Genomic DNA, 18,032 nt, shown 5'->3' with positions numbered 1-18,032 from the left:
AGCATTTAGAAAGTTTATGAACCCTTTAGGTGTTTCACAGAAATTTAGAGCAAAGTAGAGGTGAAATTTACTTTTTTTTTTTTGTCAGAAAATCCTCTTTATACCATTTTTTTTATAACACAAAAGGATTTATCAGAGAAACGCAACTTAATATTTATTGCCCAGATTCTGCAGTTTTGAGAAATATCCCACATGTGGCCCTAGTGCGGTAATGGACTGAAGCACCGGCCTCAGAAGCAAAGGAGCACCTAGTGGATTTTGAGCCCTCTTTTTTATTAGGCACCAGGTCCGGTTTGAAGAGGTCTTGTGGTGCCAAAACATTGGAAACCCCCCAAAAGTGACCCCAATTTGGAAACTAGACCCCTTGAGGAATCCATTGTAGTTTTCTTGGGGTGCATGCGGCTTTTTGATCACTTTTTATTCTATTTTTAGGTGGCGTGGTGACTAATAAACAGCAATTCTACTATTGTTTTTTTATTCTATTTTTTTTACAGCGTTCACCATGCGCTATAAATGACATATTCACTTTATTCTGCGTGGCGATACGATTACGGCGATACCAGATGTTTATAGTTTTTTTTTATGTCTTATGGAGTTTGCACAATAAAATATGTTTTGTAAACAATCATTCACTTTTTGTGTTGCCATATTCTAAGAGCCAGAACGTTTTTATTTTTCAATCAATAAAGCCGTGCGAGGACTTATTTTTTGCGTAACGAACTGTAGTTTCGATCAGGACCATTTTTAGGTACATGCGACTTTTTGATCTCTTTTTATTCCATTTTTTGGGAGGTGAAGTGACCAAAGAATTGTGATTGTGGTACGGTTTATTATTTATTTTTTTACGGCGTTCACCGTGCGGGATAAATAACAAAATAATTTTGTAGTTCAGGCCGTTACGGACGCGGCGATACCAATTATGTATAGTTTATTTGTTTGTTTATATATTTTTATTAATAATAAATGACTGATAAGGGAAAAAGGGGGATTTTTACTTTTAATACTTTTAAAACTTTTATTTTCTTATTTTTACCCAACTTTTTTTAACTTTTTTTTTACTTTATTACTTTGTCCCACTAGTGGACTTGAGGGCAGGAGGCCCTGATCGCTATTCTAATACACTGCACTACATGCGTAGTGCAGTGTATTAGAACTGTCAGCTACTCACTGACAGCAAGCATAGTGGGTCCTGACGTTGTCAGGACCCACTAGGCTTCCGTCTATGGCATAGCCGGACGCCATTGTTTGGTGTCCGGTTGCCATAGTCACCATCGCCGGCCGCTATCGTGTAGCAGGCCGGCGATGGCGGATTAACCCCTAAGAAGCCGCGATCGCTATTGAACACGGCTTCTGAGGGGTTAATCGGCGGGGAAGCTCCGCGATCGGTCCCGGCACATTGAGCAGTGATAGTCTGCTGTCGGAAACAGCAGCTATCACAGCTCATGAACGCGCCCCGCGCGAAGGGCGCCGTGTTTACTCCATGACATACTATTATGTCATGGAGCGCGAATGATGCACTTACCATGACATAATAGTATGTCCTGGAGCGTTAAGGGGTTAAAGGTTGTCAAGTCATAAGAAATTGATGGCCTATTCTCAGCATAGGCCATAAAAAACTGATCGGCGGGGCCGGACTACCGTTGCTCCCGCTGATCAGATGTTTCCTACATGCTCGTACTGTGAATCACCAACAGACTGGTTCACAGTATTACAGCTTTCTCCCCTTCAAAACAGCTGATTTGGTTGTTGGACCCCCACCAATCAGATATTGATGGCTTATCCTTTCTTATGACTGCACAACAACTTTAAAATAAACCAACTTCTTTTCAGCAGCTCTCCGCTGTGGCTCATAGAGAGAGGGTCTGGAGTGGGAGACCCCTCTCTCTATTATGTCTATATGCCCTAATTCATAGGAAAATTCTAAAAAATTGCTTTATTTGAGAATCCTTGTAATAAAAATCTCTGTCCAATGTTAAAGGGGGTTCAGGTGTTTTACTGTTGTGGCCCCATTGCTCTGAAGATCATTGCGGTTTCAAGCTCATCCCTCAGATGTTGTATTCAAACGTGACAGTTCAGCTCGGAAGATAAAACGTTCTAAACAAATACAAACACAGATTTAAATATGAATTTAAATTGTGTTAATGTTGTTCCCCTGGGAGCGGCTCTCAGGGACTTCATGGCTGGCTAATTCCATGCAAGCAACTCGGTCATTAGATCCATGAACATAGACGCATGTATTAGTTGATATAAAAGTCCTATAGGTACAAGAAAAATATATATATTACCCCACAAATGATGGACCATATATAGCTGTCCAATCTGAGAGAAAAATCCAGCTACAGCTTCACTATTGTCTTGCCGATACCGAATTGCACGGGCCCTGAAAGACAGAAACAAAATTACACAGGTCATATTAAAACGGTATTTCAAATGACTTGATAAGGAATATATTGCTATTTTTTTTAATTAAATCTAATACAGGCTTTGGTAAAAGTAATTTACAAGATAAAGCTGTGAACATCAGTGCCCTGTTATGTCATCTTAAAGGGGCTATGTGGGGACCAAAAATTATTGGCAGTGTACAGCAGTATGTGAGTACACTGCTAATATGCATTCTGGTCTCCCGTCGCGCTGATTGAGATTTTCATAGGTTTCTATTGCGCTTCCGGGGGACCGGAATTCTAGATGCACAGCCTTCTTTGATGACGATACGACTCTGCATCACGTGACCGACTCTGCTGTACTACTGCTCGTACATAGAGTACAGCGGGGCCGGTGACATGCGACTAGAAGGCTGTGCAACTAGACATCTGTATATTAGCAGTGTACTCCTATACTGAAATTGGTACACTGCTAATAATTTTTGCTCCCCACATTACCCATTTTAATTTTCTGTTCTTTTAGGTTTGTTTTTTTTAGATTGGAGCTACATTCTGGTTATAGTACCAGAAAAAAACTATTAGTTTATCAAACCAACTAAATGTAAAAAGAGGACACCGCTTACTGCATTCTTCATGTGACTCGCTACATTTGTTTTCAGCAAAATGTTTACAGGTTTTTATTTTGGAAAGGGGTTACAATGCACTATTGTGTTTTGATTGATCATGTCACACACACGCACTTGGGAATTCCTTAGGCTGCTTTCACACTAGCATAAATACGGGTGCTTTTTTGCACCCGTACTACGAATATAACTCGGATCTCTCACTGTTTATGAGAATCGGCATTAGAGCACCATAAAAGTCATGGTGTTCTAACTCCGGTTCTCATGAATGGCGGGTGGCCCAGGTGCGGCTTCCATAATACGGGCACAAAAAAGAACCTGTATTGCATTCGTGTGAAAGCGACCTTACGAGTATGTGATCCCTCTCAACATGACTGGCTGAGAGGAATAACTGGGCATGTCACGCACATCGAGATTTAAAGGATTATGATGAATTCCCCAAATTTTTAGGCCTTAAAGGGTAAATAAACGTTCAAACTTCTGACATCTCAGAGGGAAGTCAGAAGTTTTGATTGCTGGGGGTTTGAGCACTGAGATCCCCACCAATCGCTAAAACTAAGCGGCAGAACGCTCGTGTGAGCGCTGAGCCGCTTAGTTTCTGTTAGACTTTTTCCAGAAAGCCGATGTAGCGGAATACGGGCTCAGACTTTCTATTAACTTCGTACACCGCTACATCGATTTCCGGAAAAAGCTGAACAGAAACTTAAGCGGCTCAGTGCTCACCGAGCACTTCAGTCGCTTAGTTTTACCGATTGGTGGGGGTCTACGTGCTTGGACCCCCACCAATTAAAACTTCTGACATGTCACTATGAGATCACAGAAGTTTGTTGAACGTTTAGTTACCCTTTAATGACCAGAAGATTTTTTCTCTTTTCTATGCAGATTAATTTATTTTTTTATACCAAAAAAGTTAATTTATTAGAAATATTGGGCTTTAGTTACGTGAAAAAAAAGTAAAAATATTTTATTTACCCATAGGTTTACATGTGACGCTTCAGCACACCATCTTGGGACTTCTTTATTTCAATAGATATTTTTTCCTGACATTGTCCAATGGTTATTTTGCTTTATAACACGTATTGGTTTGGGGCCAAGCCTTTGCATATGATTGGCGGGAGGTTTATTTTTATTTTTTTTTTTTATTATTTACAGTTTTTTTTTGTTTTGTTTTTTTTTTTACTTTACTCCATAGATTTTTTTTTTATGTGTCTCATAAAAGGTAAGAAAAGACCTTCGGGAAGACATGTTTTTTTTTTTAGATTGCATATTTCCACTCAAACTGGAGCTTATATAGTATCCCCTGTTAAAGAGGAAAACAGCCCTGACAAGTAGCAACTGTCTATCAGGGCTAGTTAGACCAAGCAGCAGGGTCACATGACCAGTTTCCCAACAATCCCGTGATCGCCGGGATCAATGGAGGCATTGGCAACACCACTGTCTCCATTGTATACACTGCACTCATATGAGCGCTATGTATGCAATGATCGGGAAGGCCTTTTCTTGTGTGTGGCCAGCAGTCTTTGACAGCCTGACAATCAACCCATGGATGCCCAATCTTCTATGCAGCCGTTATTCTACAGTGGCATAAAAACATGGCATTATAGAATAAGGCCCCTTAACGGTCATTGAGGGGTTAAGCGCCAGCCACAAGGCAATCCCTCCTACCGTTCGTGTGTTATCATTGGGAAAACCACAGTGAAAAACGTACATGGAAGCATTATATAACCCCACTGATATTGGCGTTCACTGAACACAGTCCCCAGAATAGAGAGTCATGCTAGATACAGCTCTGGATCTATTACCTCAAAATGCCCTTAATAAGTTCACAGTATTTGCCATATAAATAAAGGAAGGGGTAATTCATGGGTTAATGATTTTTTCCCCTGAACAAGATCCCCTTTCCCATTCCATGATATGTTATATTGAAATAGCGTCACTACTAAATTTTACTAGGTTATCTGGGGAAATAAAACTGATGGCCTATCCTTAGGATAGGCCATCAATATCTGATCAGTGGGGGTCCGACTCTCGGCATCCTGCCAATCAGCTGTTTGAAAGGGCTGCGGCGCTTTGGCGTACGCGCTTTCCCCTTAATTTCTTACACGGCTCCATATTGTACAATGTTGATTCGTAGCGGCGGAGCACAGTATTACAGCTTTTTCCCATTCAAGCGGGTGCGAACAGTCGGATCCCAACCGATAAGATATTGTTGGCCTATCCCGAGGATAGGTCCTACATTCTATTTCCCCAGATAACACCTTTAACAAGTAGAATTATCCTTCAAAATGATTTTTTGCCCAAAATGTAAAAATGGTCATGAATTAAAGGAGTAGGCAATGGTGATTATGTTTTTTTTTTTACTGAGAGATAGAAGCATTTCACTATTCAGTTGTGGGGAAGTGCAGACATTTTGATCATATTAGCACGTTCGGTCAATAACAATCTGACGGTGTTACCATCAGTTGGCTGGAAGCGAATTTGACAACCAATATGGCTGCAATTCCTGTTGTCACTTCAGTAAAAACTTCTCTATATGTCAAACATTCTTACAAGTTTTTTAATAGGAATTATTAGTCTAATGTGTTGTGTCCTTACCAGTGGTTCCCCCATTCAATCATGGTTCCGGGCTGGAAAAGAAAAAAAGCATGTCCCATGTAGCAAAATGGAAAGTTTTAGGAGGGCAGCACTAATAATTTAATCTATATAAAGTGGAGGTCTTAAACACAAAATCACCAGCAGTTATACATGGCATCACATCACGGTACAATTTTAGTAGACAGCCTGTACACACAGAATACCATACTGATAATGACAACCTCAAATAGATAAGGAAAACAGCACAAAAAAACTCAAGAGTTGTGAATGGCTGTAATCTACACAATCCAGACAAAAACATTCCATGCTATGATCCTTAAAAAAATTAGACATTCGACAATTTAGCAAATATTACCAACATGCATATACTGTATATGTTCTAAGACACAAGTAATTATAACCGATCTAATCTGATGCTTATAGTAATAAAGACGTGGATACAGTGTATGTGTATTAGCTACACGTCATGCCAAAATTATAATTGCATCTGGATTAAAATGAAAGCACACACCAGTCATAAGACAAGTGCGCACAGGCTCCTACAGCATATCCATGAACTATCAACCTAGTGGGCAATAAGAGTGTCTGCAATACAGCCCCTGTAGTAGAGTTTGGGGTAGCACACTGCATCACTGTACCATATTACGTATTCTGCAGTGTGGAGAGAAGCCCAGTATCTGCAGGTCTTTGTATTTCCAAAAACTATCGGTTGGGGACGCTGAATAGTCCATTTGCCAAACTCTGCTGACAGATAGGGCTTCAATGACACTGGTACGCCCGTAAAACAAAGGTGACCAGTGGGAATTGTGTACAGTTCCTAAAACGCAAGCCCGACTATCCCCTTCGTGGACATTTAACAGTTATGGTGAAGACAGTTGAAAATCCTTTTTGCGCAATCTTCTTCATTCTGCTGCTCTCAAACACTGGGAAACAGTTAAAATTTTCTTGTGCCTTTTAAAATTGTAACAGAGCTTATTTGAGGGGCAAATATTGTCCGCTAGTGTATTAAGCCAATCAATACTGAGTTATGGAAATATGCAAGCCATGTAAATGGGAAATTAACACTTCAGAACCACCAGGACCTGCATCAGTTGGGTGAATGGTAAGACATATTCTAACTAGTTTTTATGAAAAAGTAGAAGACACTAATACCAAACAGAATTTTTTGTTGCTGAAGTCTAGAATTTTCAAAAAGAGATAGCAAAATCAGAGCGCGTGAATTAACGTGACGCACGTAATATCACATGTGCCCTATTAACATTGTTAGTACTGTCCTCCATGCCACCACTACACAATTCTGTAACAGGTAACACATATAAGGAATAAACTCATGCTGAATCAAAACTCACCCGAAGTTGGTAGGATCTCAGCTCATAAATATTTGGCCCTTTTCTAGGGACAGGTTCATTCCAAAAGCTGAATTCAAGTAGTAGCTGATTTTTACGGGACAGCAACATATTGCCTCTTTCTTTGCGAAATTCGGTGAATTCCTAATCCATGAAAAAAATGTAAAGATAAAAAATACATCCAAGATTAGTTTATTGTATGGAATGACCCTTTAGATCAGGGGTCTCAAGCACGCGGCCCGCATGCGGCCCCTGGGGCTGTCATCTGCGGCCTGCGGGACACAGAGCCGCTAGTATCGGCTCTGCTCCGAGACTCTGGAATTCCCTGACATCGCTGTCCACATATGAACAGCGATGTCTGGGGCTTCCCCAGAGCCGGAGTCCCGAGCAGAGCGCTGGTGTCGGCTCTGCTCCGGGACTCTGTGGAATTCAATGACATCGCTGTCCACATATGAACAGCGATGTCAGGGTCTTCCCTAGAGCGGAGTCCCGGGCAGAGCGCTAGTATAGGCTCTGCTCCGGGACGCTGCGGAATTCCCTGACATATCTGCCCATATATGGACAGTGTGTCAGGGTCTTCCCCAGAGCGGAGTCCCGGGCAGAGCGTTATTATCGGCTCTGCTCCGGGACTCTGGGGAAGCCTCTGACATCGCTGTCCATACATCGACAATGATGTCAGGGGCTTCCCCAGAGCAGGAGTCCCAGTGATGTCAGGAGCACAGCTGGAGTCCCAGGAAGAGCCTACTAGCGCTCTGCCTGGGACTCCAGCTCTGGGGTTGCCCCTGACATCTCTGTCCATATATGGCAGCCTCTACAGAGGGCACTGCGGCAGCCTCCACAGAGGGCACTGCGGCAGCCTCCACAGAGGGCACTGCGGCAGCCTCCATCTAAAAAGGGGCTGCCCAATCTTGACATGTGTGCTAACTGAGCCGCCGGACTGCATTTAGCGACACAAACTGGAAAGCTGGATTGTTGAAATAAGCACGTGGAGAAACATCTCAAATTTTAAACCTAGCGCTATTATTATAGTAATGTAGTATTATTATTCTAGTAATATAGTGTTATAGTCGTTTAAGTAACTAATTGATTAACAATAATTTTGTATTGTATCAAATTTGAAAGTAATGCGGCCCGTCAACTTCCCATTTTTTCTATATGCGGCCCACTTACCCGGCCGAGTTTGAGACCCCTGCTTTAGATAAAGCTAGAACCATAGCATATTATTATTATTTTTTGAAACAGCTTAGAGATTAAACATATTGTTATATTTCGACAAACCCGGTCCATATGTCCTGTTAGGGCGTATGGATAATATAGAGGGTAGGCCTCCCTCTATGAGACAGAGCTGCTGCAAGCAGCAGCCATAGCTCTGGCGGACCCGGCCCATCCATGTATTACATGGACAGCCATTCACTTGGTAGGCCCAGCATGTAAAAATGAAGTCACACGGTAGATTTTGTGGCAAAAACATTCTGCAGCTAAAAATCAGTTCCATTCATCAGAATGGAACTTGCAGAAATTCATGCACCTGCTGCAGAAACAACCCCATTCAGATGACGGGAACTGATTTTTAGTCTAAGAAAATGTTTGCAACAAAATCAGTCGCGCGTGACTGCACCGTAATACTACAACCGCCGCTGCACAGAAAATGAATGGGCAGCCGGATATTTCTGAAGCGAACAACGATCAGCTGATTCCTGGGACGGCTTCAGTATAAAAGTATAAGATTTCATGATGAGACAACCCTTTTATCTAACCCCTTCAGGACTGAGCCTGTTTTGGCCTTGTGGACGAAGCCGATTTTTTCAAATCGGACATGTCACTTTACGTGGTAATAACTTCGGAATGCTTTCACCTATCCAAGCGATTCTGAGATTGTTTTCTCGTGACAATGTACTTTGTTAGTGGAAAAATGTTATCAATAAATTCAGTATTTGTTTGTTAAAAACACCAAACTTTAGAGAAAATGTGCAAAAATTAGCATTTTTCCAAATGTAAATGTATCTGCTTGTAAAACAGATAGCAATACAACACAAAATAGTTACTAATTAGCATTTCCCTTAGGTCTACTATGTTTTTTTATCATTTTTTGAACATACTATTATTTTTCTAGGACGTTACAAGTTTTAGGCCTCATTCACACGGCAGGGTTTCCCGGCCGGGTGCCGGCCGTTCATAAATCGGCCGGCACCCGGCTGCATTAGGAATAATAGACCCCTAATGGGGCTATTCACACGACCGATTTTTTGACGGCCGGGAAAACCGCCGTCAGAAAATAGGACATGCTCTATTTTCGCCCCGGGTACCCGGCCGCCCGGCTCCCATAGAAGTCTATGGGGCCGGGTAATACCCGGCCATCACCGGGATGTGTCCCGAGTGACGGCCGGGTTTTCCGGCTCTTGCGCTCTATCTCCTCCTCCTCACAGCGCAGAGTGCATGTGAGGAGGAGGAGTTGATGCCATTCTGACGAATGGCATCGCTGTACACGGTGTGGCAGGGCCGGGGTGTACAGCAGGTGGAAGGGACCTTTGATGGCGCCGCTAGCAGCTGCAGCAGCTGCTGCTGCGGCTGCTACTACTGTAGCGACGCCACTATAGCAGAGCGGGGAGGTATCTCCCCGCTCTGCTATGTGCTAGCCGCACTTTAGCTCCTTGAAGGAGCGGAATCCCCGTGTGTTCGGGGATTCCGCTCCTGGATAGAGCGCTTGATGTCTCTGTCCATATCTGGGCAGTGACATCAGGGGAAACTCCTGAAGCGGAATCCCCGAACACATGGGGATTCCCCTTCAGGAGTTGCCGCTGATGTCACTGTCCGGATCTGCCCGGCCCGGCACGGATGCATAACTTTATGCAAACCGGCCGGGCAGAATGGCCGATTTTACCGGCCGGCACTCGGGCTCGGACGCGACCCGGTCGTGTGAATCCCGCCTTAGAACTTTAGCAGCAATTTCTCACATTTTCAAGAAAATTTCCAAAACCTATTTTTATAGGTACCAGTTCAGTTCTGAAGTAGCTTTGGGGGCCTTATATATTAGAAACCCCCACAAGTCACCCAATTTTAAAAACTGTACCCCTCAAAGTTTTCAAAACAGCAGTTAAAAAGTTTCTTAACCCTTTTTAGGTGTTTCACAGGAATTAAAGCAAAGTAGAGGGGAAATTTACAAATTTATTTTTTTCCATTGTAATCCATTTTTTTCTGTAATACAGAAGGTTTTACTCGAGCAATGCAACTCCATATTTATTGCTCAGATTCTGCAGTTTTTAGTAATATCCCACATGTAGCCCTTAGTGTGGTAATGGACTGAAACACAGGCCTCAGAAGCAAAGGAGCGCCTAAAGGATTTTGGGGCCTTCTTTTTTTTTAGAATATATTTTAGAAACCATGTCCAGTTTGAAGAGGTCTTGTGGGGCCAAAACAGTGGAAACACCCCCAAAAATAACCCATTTGGCAAAGTACACCCCTCAAGGAATTTATACAGTTGTATAGGGAGCATTTTAACCCCACAGGTTTTTTGCTGAATTTAGTGTAATTAGTCCGTAAAAATGAAAATCTAGGGGGGTGTGGCCAATTGCTGATGTGAGAGGACGTGTGCGGCAGTAGCTCCGGGCCAGTATCCTGCTTAATCTCATCCTGAGTCTATAAATCCTGCCAAAATTCCATACCTACAGTGAAAGAAGGGAAGGAAATCTCCCAAGAGCAGGATGGGACCGACTAAGGCAACCGATGCGGCGGAAAAACAAAGCTTATGCCCGCGTGGTGAACCAAGGTGGCGCCGGCGGGAGCTCCTCTAGGCAGACGTCCACAATGGCGGCAGTAGAGGATTCTACACTTGCTGCCTCAGATAAAGAGATGACACTACAAGAGGCATCAGAGAAGCCCTTAACTGCTATCCTCGATACCCGAGCATCGCTTACCGCTAAGATTGATGAGGTGAGGGTAGATGTGGGCCTGCTGCGCGAAGACCTTCAAAATCTGAGAGAGCTGGTGACTGAGACGGGGGGTCGAGTATCCTCCCTGGAAGACCACACTGAGGGCTTGCCGGCTGATATACAAGACCTACACTGAAAAGTGGATTTGTGGTGACAGAAAACGGATGACTTGGAAAATAGGTTGCGGCAAAATAATCTCTGGATTGTGGGACTGCCGGAGAAGTTGGAGGGGCCATGCCCTGGAGAATTTGTGGAAAAATGGCTTAGGGACACCTTCCCTGAAGCCTCATTTTCATTGGCGTTTGCTGTGGAGAGGGCACATCGCGTACCAGCTAGACCTCCCATTCCAGGAGCCCCCCCGAGACCCCTGTTAGCCTGCCTGCTAAACTGTAAGGACCGTGATACCGTTCTCATGGAGGTCCGCAAGGCTGGAGGGATCCGGTTTGACAATACTTCGGTATCCATCTATCCTGATTTCTCGCCTGATCTGCAGCGACAAAGAGCGTCCTATGCTCAGATTAAAAGAAGACTTCGGGACTTGCAGATCCCATATTTAATGGCATGAAGCTGATGACTGGATAACTAAAAACAGACGCTCTCCTTCTTCGCTGATCCTAATAGACGTCCATGATGGGTGACTATAGTAGATAGACGGCACTCCTGGTTCAACAATATTGTTTGCCATATATGTTAATCCTGATGGTTGATGCAATACGTGCTGTTGCTGAAGAATTGTACATGGTTATTTACTGCAGCAGGTTTAGTGGAATTCATGGCACTGGTTACTTAAAGATATTTCTATTCATCACATTATTCTTCTGTAATAGGCTAAATATGGGATTCTACTTGGGGACCAGTTATAAATAAGTCTAGATTTTCCTATATAATGGTGCTGGCCGGGAGGAGTGTTGTAGTATTCAGGTACTCTTGGGTCTTTACGGCAGAAGATACACTAGCTGTAGAGACTACCCCACTAGATTCTTGGCTGTGTGTATCTGCTCACACTAAATGTATTATGAATAGTAAGATACAATTACTGGATCGGGAATTTTGATGATCAGATATTAGTCCGAGGAGTTTTAGGGTATGACTGTAAGCTAAGTGATCAAAATGGGAGATGGTGGGATTACAGTTAATGTCCTGGAATGTGCGAGGTATGGGCTCCCCTGACAAGAGGCATGTGATTTTCTCTGTTCTGAGACAACACAAACCCCACTTGATTTGTTTGCAAGAAACGCATGTGACCCCTGATACGGTTCATGTTCTGAATAAACCCTGGTTACAATGGGTGGGGCATGCCTCGCACACTTCGTATTCTAGAGGGGTGGCAATAATGGTACATTCTAGGCTCAGATGGAAACTGCTACAGTCAAGCATTGATCCTCATAGTAGATTTATTTTTCTGTATGCAGTCATTGATGAGTGTCCCCATGTGATCATGGGGATTTATAACCCCCCACCGGCCACACTGGAGATTGTCCAGGATACAATGGGGTTTGCATCTTCATATCCGGGATCCCTTATTATATTGATGGGGGATGTCAACCTTCTTATGGACCCCTTTATGGATCCTTTCCACCGTCCTAAGGGACATAGCTCATTTGGGCCGTCACAACTGAACCTACTTATGCAAGAAATGGGGTGGATAGATTTATGGAGGGCTACTCATACTGGTATTAGAGAAAATTTACATGCCATATTCCAGAACACAATGCACGATCTAGAATAGACTATATTCTTAATAAATTTGCATTATTCTATGGCCACTTATACTCCTCTCGGGTTGATTATGAGCTGGGTGAGTTGGAGTCGTATTTGGATGGGGTGTCTTTTCCTGTATTGACGTCAGAGCATGTGCAAATGTTGGATGCCCCTTTTACAGGGGAGGAAATGTTGGAGGGGATGGCATCTGGTCCGGACGGGATCCCACTTGAGGTTTAGCTGCAGTATGAAGACTGGATAGTTCCTCAGCTGTTGACTCTTTTTGAATATAGTTTTCGGGAATCTGCTCTCCCTCGACTCGATGTGAAGACTCGATGTGAAATGCAAGCATAGTCGTTTTATTAAAACCGGAGAAAAATCCGGAGGATTATAGGTCTTATAGACCAATATTGCTGTTAACGGTGGATTATAAAATATTGAACAAAATGCTAGCTAATCGATTACGTACGGGGATACAGGATGTCATTCACCCAGACCAATATGGGTTTATACCTGGTAAATCCACTTCTGAGAATATAAGGGAGTGCAAGTTGCGTCGCAGATCGGATGGGGGGGGGCATGTTGGTGAATGGAGTGCTCTCCCCTCCCTTTTGCCTCCATAGGGGCAAGAGGCAGGGGTGCCCCCTTTCACCACTCCTATTTGCACTTTCTATAGAGCCATTGGCTCTCAGGATTAGACAAGATTCTGCATATCTGGGAATAAGAATAGGCTCTACTGAGGATCAGATGGGTCTTTAAGCAGACAACATGGCACTCTTCATGGCTAACCCTAATGCTGCTCTTCCTAGAGCTATTTCCATCATTAATGTCTTTGCCAAATTTTCAGGTTTATTGATAAATTGGCAAAAATCTTTCTTAATGCCTCTGAGAAGGGATGATTATGGTTGGGATTCAGAATTTTGTGGTTTGAGAGTCACCCGACTTCAAATATTTGGGCATCTGTATTACCAGGGATAGTACTCGATCCAATGATTTAAATGTCAGTCCTTTACTGAATACCTAAAGGATAAATTCCAAGCGTGGAAATTTTTTCCCCCATCGATGGCGGGACGATTGAATCTATTGAAAATTATAGTCTTACCTAAGCTGTTGTATGTACTGGAACATGTTGATGTGATTGTGCCTAAGCGTTTTTTCAAAATGATCGCCAAACTGTTTGCTCCGTTTTTGTGTGTGTGTGTGTGTGGGGGGGGGGGGGGTGTTCTAAGCTTGAAATGTCAACACTTTAGCGACCTAAAGATGAGGCTGGGGCTGCGCTGCCGGATGTATTTCTGTATTATCTAGTGGGTCAGCTTCGATACCTGGTGACTTGGGTCTCTCCCCCATCTCTTCTAATGCTGAACTTCACCTAGCTCATGTACTGGGCTTAAAAACTTTGTGGCCAGTGTTGGAACCACATGAGTTTAGTCATCGCCATTTGCTACCCTTACACAAATTGGCAAGACGAGTTTGGCAACAAGCTAAGTCTGTACTTGGATTTGATGGGGTGGTGGCTGATGTCCCGTTATGAGATAATCCGAGCTTCTCCCATCTCCTGAGTTTACCTGGGAAGACCTACTGGGTTTCTAGAGACATAAATACCTTGTTACAATTACTTAAAGTAGATAAAACTCATGTCGGTCAGTGAGATTCGAGAGGCCTTTAAAATACCTCAGGGGATACATTGCATTGTATGCAACGTAATCATCAAGTGACTAGCCAGTTTTCAACAGCATCCACGTTTTCTAGTTGTCCTCTGGTGACACTTTTAAGCACTCCACCAACGAAAGGGTACGTATCCCTAATTTATTCTCATTTAATGGATGCTAAAATGTGATTAGAACCCATGGTAGTAGAGAGTAAGTGGAAGGAATTAATCCCCTCGATATCTGACGAGGATTGGAGTGAGGCTCAGAGGTCCCATTTGCTCGTTTCTCATGCTGCTAATAATAAATTGGTGCAATTGTATATAATACATCAATGTTACTTAACGCCGATCAGATTGAGACACATGGAAAGGCGGGATTCCTCTTGTTGCCATAGATGTGGTGGGGATAGGGCTGACTTTATACATTTAATGTGGCAATGTCGGTGGATCTCTAATTTTTGGGAAGAGGTAGTAGCGTTACTGACCGAAGTTTCAGGGAAAGAGGTTCAACTCAAGACCGAAATGTGCTTGCTGGGGTTGCTGTCGGAGGAACAGTGGTCGGTGCATGAGAGAATTTTTCTTAGGGCGTCACTCTTCATGGCAAGGAAGGCGGTGACTATAAGATGGATGGCTGATAGGCGGCCGACGTTAGCTCAATGGCGTAAATTGATCAACGACATCCCTCCATATGAGAAAATTGTATATAAACATCGTGGTCATCCCACAAAATTTCTTTAAATTTGGGGTGGTTGGTGCGCCTCAAATCACACTCACTGTACAATTCAAGGTTTGACCGATTCTTTGTCGATTGCGATGATTGGGCTTGGTTAGGGAATATTGGTGGGATGCTATGTATTCTCTTGGACAACATGTTTACATGCCAAAGTATGAGGTGTACGGCTCATGCCGGATCATGTATCTGCTCAAATAATTCTGATGCATTTGTTTACTATGATTTTGTATTTCTCTGTACAGAAATGTGTTTGTTGAACATTTGTTTTTATATTGGGTCATTTTATATGCATAGTGTCAGCTGTTTCTTAAAATCTTTTGGACTACTGGATACATGTTATTCTTCGAATGTACAGGGTGGGCCATTTATATGGATACACCTAAATAAAATGGGAATGGTTGGTGATATTAACTTCCTGTTTGTGGCACATTAGTATATGGGAGGGGGGAAACTTTTCAAGCTGGGTGTTGACCATGGCGGCCATTTTGTATCCAACTTTAGTTTTTTCAATGGGAAGAGGGTCATGTGACACATCAAACTTATCGAGAATTTCACAAGAAAAACAATGGTGTGCTTGGTTTTAACGTTACTTTATTCTTTCATGAGTTATTTACAAGTTTCTGACCACTTATAAAATGTGTTCAAAGTGCTGCCCATTGTGTTGCATTGTCAATGCAACCCTCTTCTCCCACTCTTCACACACTGATAGCAACACCGCAGAAGAAATGCTAGCACAGGCTTCCAGTATTCGTAGTTTCAGTTGCTGCACATCTCGTATCTTCACAGCATAGACAATTGCCTTCAGATGACCCCAAAGTTAAAAGTCTAAGGGGGTCAGATTGGGAGACCTAGGGGGCCATTCAACTGGCCCACGATGACCAATCCACTTTCCAGGAAATTGTTCATCTAGGAATGCTCCTACCTGACACCCATAATGTCACCCATAACTTGTAAATAACTCATGAAAGAATAAAGTAACGTTAAAACCAAGCACACCATTGTTTTTCTTGTGAAATTCTCGATAAGTTTGATGTGTCACATGACCCTCTTCCCATTGAAAAAACTAAAGTTGGATACAAAATGGCCGCCATGGTCAACACCTAGCTTGAAACGTTTCCCCCCCCTCCCATATACTAATGTGCCACAAACAGGAAGTTAATATCACCAACCATTCCCATTTTATTTAGGTGTATCCATATAAATGGCCCACCCTGTATATGTGTAATTGACTCTTATTTTATTTCCAATAAAAATAAATAAAAAATGAAAATCTAAATTTTTTTCCAATAAAATGTAGAAATAATCAATCTTGACAAGACTTAAAGAAGAAAAAGCACCCCAAGATTTGTAAAGCAATTTCTCCAGATTACAGCAATACCTCATATGTGGTAATAAACTGCTGTTTCGACACACGGCAGGGCTCAGAAGAGAAGGTGCACTATTTGGCTTTTGGAGCTTGTTTGGTTTTCAGGTGTCGTGTCGCATTTGCAAAGTCCCTGAGGGACCAAAACAGTGGACTCCCCCAAGAAGTGACCCCATTTGGGAAACTACAGCCCTAAAAGAATGTATCTAGGGGGTATAGTGAGCATTTTGATCCCACAGGTTTTTTGCTGAATTTAGTGTAATTAGGCCCTGAAAACTTCTATTGTTTTTTATTCTTTTTTTTTTTTACGGCGTTCACCGGGCTTTATAAAAGACATATTTAAATTTATTCTGCGGGTCGATGCGATTACGGCGATACCATATGTATATAGGTTTTTTTTTATTTTTTACGGTGTTTGCACGATAAAATCATGGTTTTAAAAAAATTATTTCGTTTTTGTGTCACCATATTCTAAGAGCCATAACCTTTTTATTTTTCCATCAAGAAGGCCGTGTGAGGGCTAGTTTTTTGCAGAACAAACTGTAGTTTTTATTGGTATCATTTTTGGGTACATGCAACTTTTTGATCCCTATTTATTACATTTTTTGGGAGCTGAAGGGACTAAAAAGAGATTCTGGTATTGTTTTTTTTATGGTGATCACCGTGAAGGATAAATTAAATTTTATTTTTACAGTTCAGGCCGTTACGGACGTGGCGATACCGATTATGCATAGTTTCTTTTTTTCTAATAATAGAAGGACTTTATAAGGGGAAAGAGGGGGATTTTTAATTTTATTACTTTGAACTTTTAAGTTTTTATTTTTGTACATTATTTTTTTTAACTTTTTTTTTTTTAGTCTCACTAGGGACTTGAAAATCCAACTGTTGGATCGTTGTTACAATACCCTGCAATACCTATGTATTGCAGGGTATTATAGCTTTTCAGTTTTACACTGACAGGGGGCATATTAGGTCCTGCCTCTGGCTGGACCTAATTGCTTTCCGTAGATGACAGACCGGAGGCCTATGTTAGGCCTCCGGTTTCCATAGCAACAATCGCGCCGCATGGTGCCGATGTTATTGCAACTTAAATGCGGCGGTGGCTACTGAACGCCACATTTAAGGGGTTAATTGGCGGGGATCACCGCTGTTATTCGACCCGATGTTTTCCCCCAGTACTTAGGCTGCTAGTAGCAGCCTGTACTGGGAGATGCCGGGCTGCAGGGAGTACCTGTGTGCTCTGTTAGGACAACACGTAGACTAACAGGCTGCAGACACAAGGACCAGTGCTGCAGCCCGTTAGTCTATGTGGGGTAGTCGGGAAGGGGTTACTTAACGCGAAAGAACAATTATATATGTTGGGTGGAATGGTAGAATATGTAACCAAGTCATTGAATCTCAACGAACAGCAAGAATAATCCTAGTGCATCCTAGATTGATTAAGATTTTCAAAATTCTGTTTAATCTTTTTAGATTAGAAGGCTTTACTACTTTGTAAATGTATTGCTGCAATTGGTAATCCCTTGAGGAGTTTGGAATCTGTTGTAAGGACTTACCTTGTTTTTCTTAAGTTTACTCATCACCTCTGTGAGTGCTGGATATCCTCCTTCATACCGCCACAGATGAACTATAACATGACAAGACCAGAAGCATTACATGTACATCTGTAAAAGCATGTTGGCTTGTTTGTAAATGTCAAGATGAAGATGCACA

At 42.5% G+C, this 18,032-nt stretch overlaps 1 protein-coding gene across 1 annotated transcript in view; it reads right to left on the bottom strand.

Moving 5' to 3' along the window:
* NIPSNAP2 (nipsnap homolog 2) overlaps positions 1-18,032 on the bottom strand; it is a 47,763-nt gene that overhangs the window by 7,317 nt on the left and 22,414 nt on the right. The window contains exons 5-8 of the mRNA XM_075852904.1: positions 17,876-17,946; positions 6,949-7,089; positions 5,600-5,631; positions 2,286-2,380 (exon numbers count right to left, since the gene is read on the bottom strand). Of these exons, the coding sequence (XP_075709019.1) occupies positions 2,286-2,380; positions 5,600-5,631; positions 6,949-7,089; positions 17,876-17,946 (339 nt within the window). The remainder of the gene's footprint in view (positions 1-2,285; positions 2,381-5,599; positions 5,632-6,948; positions 7,090-17,875; positions 17,947-18,032) is intronic.

Source organism: Rhinoderma darwinii, chromosome 2, assembly GCF_050947455.1.
Source record: "Rhinoderma darwinii isolate aRhiDar2 chromosome 2, aRhiDar2.hap1, whole genome shotgun sequence".
Classification (NCBI taxonomy): domain Eukaryota; kingdom Metazoa; phylum Chordata; class Amphibia; order Anura; family Rhinodermatidae; genus Rhinoderma; species Rhinoderma darwinii.
The sequence above is the reverse complement of the archived record's forward strand: the minus strand, read 5'-3'. Positions and strand labels throughout refer to the sequence as shown.